At 34.0% G+C, this 7,446-nt stretch overlaps 1 protein-coding gene across 1 annotated transcript; it reads left to right on the top strand.

The window, feature by feature from the left end:
* Nucleotides 1–2,671: 2,671 nt before the first annotated feature.
* LOC102592796 (GDSL esterase/lipase At5g62930) lies at nt 2,672–7,049 on the top strand. Its single transcript, XM_006347389.2, has 6 exons — nt 2,672–2,851; nt 2,963–3,040; nt 3,771–3,911; nt 5,238–5,314; nt 6,144–6,308; nt 6,591–7,049. The coding sequence occupies exons 1-6, from the start codon at nt 2,753–2,755 to the stop codon at nt 6,763–6,765; spliced, it is 735 nt and encodes a 244-aa protein (XP_006347451.1). The 5' UTR covers nt 2,672–2,752; the 3' UTR covers nt 6,766–7,049.
* The last annotated feature ends 397 nt before the right edge of the window (nt 7,050–7,446 follow it).

Here is a 7,446-nt window from a genome sequence, read left to right as displayed (position 1 = left end):
AGTTAACTCTGGACTTATTATTTATGCTGGTCCTTCAAATAACACTGAAGTTTATCATGTCACCTTTTCCACTCATCACCGACACAGCTTAGCTTCTTTAAAACCAGGTGTCGATTGGTGGGTGGGATAAGGATAATAATTTCAAGATGTCCAGAATATCTTTGTCTATCTCATCCTACCAACCAGACGACCCCAAAGGTTAATCAGATAAGTATAATAATGACAAGCTAGGCTAACTTTATGTAACTTGTCCAATTGGTTAAGGGGGTGCACAACCTAGTGGAATGTATACAAGTCCTTCCACTCTATCTGCAGCTTGTTAATTATTATTCTAATATGTTAAAAGCAACCAAGTATCTTGTCAAATCTTAATGGAGACAAAAAATATGAAATAATGGCTGATATTTTTCCATTTGTCTAAATTTTGGAGGACAACATTACTTGGAGGATTAGTTTAACGCATGTGTGCAAGTTGAACGGGACACCCTTTTATTAAAAAGAAAAAAGCAAAAGAGCATCAAAGTATCTTGCCTACCTAACTCCATATAAAACTTTGAGGGAGATAAAGATTTTATGACCACTTTTGGATGTCATAAAACAGATGTCTTAAACCTGATTTTGTAATTGGTTTTTTTCATTATCAGATCTTTGTGAATTATTTTATCTCTCTGTCAATTAAAGCAATTACAGGATTTTAAAACTCAAAAGAATATAAAATAAGTATATGCTTACAATTGAATCATGATGTCAAGATACTAAGCATTCCAATTTGGTGTCAAAATCAACATGCGCAAAAAGGAGATTAGATTAGGTATACTTACTATGACACTATTGATTAAATGAGATAAAGATGGGGATAATACTTGCGCAGAGGATGTGATGAGATGAATAAAAGTTTTTCAAACTTTAATCAGAAATTTAGACTTCGAGATAAAAATAATACTAATAAAAAGTGTCTCGGTAAATTTGAGTTGGTCAGAACCCAATGCAATAGCAACGTGACTAGATATATATACAGATGCATACTATGTGTTTGTAACATGAAAAAATAAAAAGGCAATTCGACAAGAATGACTTTGAGGTCACACATGTTTTGAATTAATAACACTACATTTCAATTTGTGTTTAACAAGTTGCCCCGGTGTCAGATCACATAATTAAATTAACAAAAGAGATCAATTTGGTACAAGTCATAATCTTGATAAATTAGGACGTGATATGACACGTTCATATAATTTTTTTAAAAAAATTAAGAAAGTACTTGTTAAAATGTGTTACGTATTAGAGACCTCTACTTTAAAGCAAAAGTATGAAATAATTAATACTCCTGAATTAGTAATAATATCGATAATGAAAAAGCATCCTTCAAAACATGTGGTTTCGTACACTACATTGGTGGCACTAAACTCGATCACAACTTCTAATAAAACTTATCACTTTCTTTGAATGAAAAAAAGAAGTCATCCCATACGCAAATGGGTCATAAAACTCAAAATAATTACATGTTTATATTACAATCCAAAGTAATTCAAGAAATACTCATTCTCTAAAAAAAAAATTACAGCTCATACCCCATTCATTAAGACTGATAATTCTCACTTAACTGATACTAAATTAGTATCACATATTGTATTGGTATCATTAAGGCTAATAATTTCACTTAAGTGATACTAAATCAGTATATATATATTATATTGGTATCATTAAGGTTTCTTCTTCAGAAATTACTCATTAGTCAATGATACTATAAGAGTGTATATATATATATTATGGTATCATTAAGCTTTCTTGTTAAGAAATTAGTTGGGGTATTTAGTGTAATTATTTAGTGAGGTATGAATATAAAAGGGTATATATTTGTAATTATTTTGATTTTATGGGATATTTATTTAATTTTTCTAAAAACTTATTTCACATGCTTTGAAACAAACACCAAAGCATTTGATTTAGAAAATTAGTACTTGTAATTTCATCAAGTTTTACTTCAAGTTTCAACACGAGTGGTAGTGGGCTGGGCTTGTAATGCAGATAAAGTCAAAATGAACTCAGTAGCCCAATACATAAGATGAGCCCAATAGGGCCATTGACCCGTTCATGCAACTTGGATGTACATTAACAGGCCCAAAAGTTTAGTATTTCGTGTCAATTTTGGACCGTAAAATTTGGAAAAGTTGCACATTTGGCTAGATATTTGTATTTGAGAAAAATCTTTGTATTATGTAAAAATTACATACATTCCATAGTGGTAAAGAACTAATTATATCATATCTCTATTATTTTCCAAATTACAAAGCTCTCTTAAAATTATAGGATTTCGGAACATCAGAAAACCTGCTTATACATAGCTCACAGATTGCGAATAATACATTACTTAATGAGAGGGAATAGGGATGTATCTAAGAGGAGAGTGATGTATACGAGAGGGGATATGGATGTATCCGAGTAAAGATTTTTGTATTTTTTTTAAATGGTTGAGAATTTTAGAGATTATGGTAAAATAAAATGGGTATTTATGCTCTTTTTTCCTTGTATCACTGTCAATACAACAATAACATATCTAATAAAATTTCATTAAGTGAGATTTAAATAGGGTAGAGTATGCGCAGACGTTAGAAGTTGTTTCCTTTTCTTTAATATATATCCCTTTTACGTTTAATTGGCTTCTTTCATTCTTCCTTCCTTCTCTTCTTCTCTTCTCATTTGTGCAAAGAAAAAACAAGACAAAAAAAATCCAGGAATTTAGTTGTACTGAATGAGGCCACAAATAGTATTATTTGGTGACTCCATTACTGAACAATCCTACAGATTAGGTGGTTGGGGTGCTGCTCTTGCTGACACTTATACTCGCAAGGTTTGTGTTTTTTTGAATTTTTGAATTTTTTTTTAGTCAAGTTGATCTATTGAATGATTATAGGCATTTTAATGCTATAAAGTCATTGGATTTGATGTATTATTGTAAAAGGCTGATATATTGAATCGTGGCTACGGTGGATACAACACCAGATGGGCATTGTTCTTGCTGCATCATCTATTTCCATTGGTATGTAAACCCATCCTCTTAGAATTTTCCTTTTTGGCACAATTTTTTTGGATCATATTATAATTTAAAGTAGAATATTTGATGGGTTGTAATTATTTAGGATATTTTGTTGGAGTACATTGCTTAATTTGTAATTTTGATGAAGAGTAGTAAGATCAGAAATTTTATTGAATTTGCAAAATTAATGGGCACTAAGAGAAAGAAAGATTTTGTGTTTTTTGTAATCGAACTAGTTGATGGATTCCGAGGATTCACGTAGCTGACCCCAACTTATTTTGGATCACATCCTATACCGCATGGTGATAAGATATTTGGGAGTTGTAATGATTTAGAAGTGTGCTGATGCTAGTAAAGAGTAGTATTTTTCAGCATTAATGCATATGATTGCATATAGGAACTAGCTGACATCCTGGGATGTAAGGTGGAAAAGTTTCCCACTCTTAATTTGGGGCTTCCATTAGGATCAAGAAGGAATGATCAAAGTATTTGGCAAGGTGTCCTGGAAGGGGGCAGATTTACTCTTGTTAATAGTATATTGGATGGTATGCCTACCTATCTTATGTCCCTATTCTTAATGCGAGCTGCAACAGAGGAAAAAATGGAACTCTTTGTGAAGTCAATTCTTTAGGGATATGGTAATGCAGACAAAAATGGCAGGATGCTCCAACACTTCCTGCACTGTTACTTACTGCCAAATCTTTTGATTAGTGTATTTCTGTTGATATTACAGGATGCTCCAACGCCTCCTGTTGCTGTCACTATATTTTTTGGAGCCAATGATGCTGCTCTTTTGGGAAGAACCAGTGAAAGACAACATGTCCCACTTGAGGAATATAAGGAAAACCTACAAAAAATGATACAACATTTCAAGGTTTGGAATTTTCTCAATTCAATCATGATTGTTCGTTGCTAAATGCCAACTTTTGTACGTGCTAAAATTTCCCTCCTAATTATGTTTGTCTGTGGAGGACTTGTCAAATAATGAAAATGGGAGGATTTGGAAGATGAAAAGGATAGAGTTACTAGTGACAATGATTTTTTTAAGTAGTATTAGGCCAATGCAGCAAAGAAAAAAGTGGAGTATATGCTATGCGGAATAAGTAAAACACAGAGTTACTCAATCCCACCGTTAAAAAGAAAATATTGTATAATTTATAGCTACTTTTTCCACATAATTAGATATAGAAGCATTGCAGAAATTTTTGTTCATATTATGAAGATACTGAAGAATCAAATTGAGCCTCTGATGCTGAGCTGTTATTTAAAGCTTGAAATTTTGTGAACAGTATTTTTAAGGTCAGGTTAGTAGTCATTTCTATCTCATGGACTTCCTTGTCCGGCAATTTTGTAATTTGTGAAGCTTCACTACCGATTGTAGTTGTGGATATCCTGTGTTAATCAAATAAATTTATTGTAGGCTACTATATTCTTGAAGGTTGATAGGGTTATTTGCCTCTTAGTCGTACCTTTTGTTCTTCTTCTTGCCCACTTTAGAAGAGGAACACTTATATTGGTGGACTTACTACGAGTATAAGATTCAGATATGAACTTGGCAGGGTATGTGCAATTTTTAGCATATTTGTATTGTATTTTCAAGGTTAATGCAAAGTGAAGATATACATATCAAACCTGTTTGACATGATTACGTCTTGGCAAAGATAAGAGTCGGTGTATCATAGAGGAACACATATTCTTCATTAACATCAGAAAGAGTTAGGAACCAATGCAACACAAAGGAACACATATCCGTTAGTGACATCAGAAAGAATGAAATATCTATTAAACCAAGTTTGGAAGACGCTATGCAAGTTGTGTTATGGTAGTCCATGATGGTATGCAACCTTGCAAGAAAGCCTAGTTGCTATGCTAGTTGAAAGACATGCAGATTCTGCCCAATTTTTTGTTCATACTCTTGCTAAAATAGTAGATTTCTATCATAAGTGAGTGACTTCACTTAAAACCCAAATGATTTGCAAAAGAAAAAAAAAAGATCATTCAATTTTGCAGGAATATCTTAATTTTACAAACTATTCATTACCACAAATAAATGAGAGAAGTACAATGCAGGAAAGTGGGAATGTTAAATTTGCAGAAGCAGGCTGAGTATTTTCCTAAATTGGCATAAGCAGGCCGAGTGTAGATCTGGGTTGAGCTTTGCTCTATTTTGTATATCTCATTCATCTTATTTATAACACAGAAATGCTCCCCGTCAGTGCTAGTATTGCTGATAACTCCACCACCAATTGATGAAGCAGGACGGTTTGAATATGCAAGGTACGATCCACTTTCTCTTTATTCGTAAAATAAATAAAATGAGGCAACCAATTGCTATTCTGTTTGTTTTTTTTGAAGAAAAATTCTATGGCATCTAAGATGTTGGAGAACTTCTTGACACACCCCGTAGCTCCTTTTAGCAATAGGATAGAACTTTAACTGTTCACAAGCAGAGTAGATAGCAGTATCCATAACTTATCAGCATATAACTGGAGAGATAAGCCAACCTCTCAAACATGAATTGGAGAGAATAATCTAACTTCCATCGAAAAATCCAAAAAAGTGAAAGCAAAAAGAAAGTGGGAATGAGCAAATTGGTTTTTGTGTGCAGTGCCTATTTGAATGATAGATTACAGCTATTGCTGCAAAGACAGCTTCAGTATCATCAGGCACTGTCCATTGTCACGGCTATCACACAGTACCCCATATAGCAGCCCATTATGCAGTTTCACACGAGACCAACCCGACACCAGTGTCCCCTCATCAAAGAGGACATTCCTTTCTATAATTTTTACAGCAACAGTTGAGCAAATGTTCCTTATCATGTACTCCATGGTCATCATGTCATATTCTTTGCATTGTTCTTTGGTCATTTTCCTTTTAGCCAATTTTTTCCACTTTGTTTTCCCTCTAAAAGCAAAGCAGTTCAGTTTTAAACAGTTGCAAGTGGATCAACTCTATCAGCGAAGCCAAGTTTTTTTTCCTATTTAATTTTTCATTTCATTTATTCAGCTTTTGGTATTGCATGAGTTTAAACATAAGTGTGTCACTGTCAACTGAATAAAATATTATTGTGTTGGGATATCTTACTTTTCAATTTTAAAAACAGGTCCCTATATGGAGACAAAGCAATGCAATTGCCAGAAAGGACAAATGAAGTTGCCGGAGAGTATGCAAAACAGTGTGTTGAATTGGCAGAGGAGCTAGGTCTCCCTTCTGTCAATCTGTGGTCTAAAATGCAGGAAACCGAGGGTTGGCAAAGAAAATTCCTCAGGTAAGTGACAAAATCTGCAGATCCTTTTAAGTAAAAAACTTTGCATAGTTCCATGAATATTTGAAGTTCGTTGTACTATATGGTGTTAGAGGAATGATCATGCCTATATATGTTTTATAAGAATGATTGGGGGTTCAGGGAAATGGGTGGGGGAGATTGACATTCTTGTTACAACGTTATCAATATACGTGTGTCTGGACAGTTACTCTGCTTAGTACTTGTGCGATATTCTTAGTGGTGAAATGTGAAAATTCTCATTTGTTTTGTTTTATTTTGCTACAGTGATGGCTTACATCTCACACCAGACGGTAATGCCATTGTTTACCAAGAAGTCATTAAAGTGTTCAATGAAACAAGTCTCTCTGCTGCAAAGATGCCTGCTGATGTCCCTCACCATTCGATAATCGATGGACAAAAGCCCGAGAAGGCCTTCCAGCTACAATGCCCTGCTATCTAATCCTATATTTCAATGAGAAAGAAGCAAAAGGGTATTGTCTTCCCTGACTCCATCAAGCTCAAGAGTGGTAATTGCTTTCAAGTTTCCTAGGTTTCAAAGGATTCAGACAAATGACAGTTGAATTCTCACCTATACTAGTTTTATCAACAAAAGAATGCCTTTCAGATTTGATTTAATTACAGAAACTTCTCTTTGCTTTGATGAACATAAAAATTGTGATGTTTTGGATTGTGTACACAACCTCAACATTATGGTATGAAATGCAACAAGAGTAGAAAGCTCAACTAATGTTTTGTAGTAACAAAATTGCTTTTACTACCAAATGTGAGGTGAAAGATTGTAAGAGTTGTACATGTCATGACAGGGTAAAATGGGAGGATAAGGTTAAATAATACAAGTTCTAATATTTTAAAATAAATGAAAACGAAAGAGTGTCATATAAGATGAAAAGGAAAAGGTGCTTAATATGGTGAATCATTTTGTTAGAAAAGATCTTGTCAATATTGCCACACCCTTTTTTGTCGGGGTTGTCCATCCGGCGTTTGGTATCAACATTGGAGTCCGACTATATCCTAATTCGCTCTGGGAAGTCCCAAATTAGGGCATGCGTTTTTTCTTTTGGTTATCCATCCGATGCCTGGTATCCACATTGGAGCCCGACTAAATCCGAATTCGATCAGA

This window comes from Solanum tuberosum, unplaced genomic scaffold (genome assembly GCF_000226075.1).
Source record: "Solanum tuberosum cultivar DM 1-3 516 R44 unplaced genomic scaffold, SolTub_3.0 scf00087, whole genome shotgun sequence".
NCBI classification, from domain to species: Eukaryota; Viridiplantae; Streptophyta; class Magnoliopsida; order Solanales; family Solanaceae; genus Solanum; species Solanum tuberosum.
Note: the sequence above shows the minus strand (reverse complement) of the source record. Positions and strands in the feature narration are given on the sequence as shown.

Bases quoted from the DNA above. Each gene is read 5' to 3' on its own strand.
- LOC102592796 (XM_006347389.2), top strand. From the start codon at position 2,753: ATGAGGCCACAAATAGTATTATTTGGTGACTCCATTACTGAACAATCC. The intron at 3,041-3,770 runs GTATGTAAACCC...TTGATATTACAG, and splicing joins TGCATCATCTATTTCCATTG to GATGCTCCAACGCCTCCTGT. The intron at 5,315-6,143 runs GTACGATCCACT...TTTTAAAAACAG, and splicing joins GGACGGTTTGAATATGCAAG to GTCCCTATATGGAGACAAAG.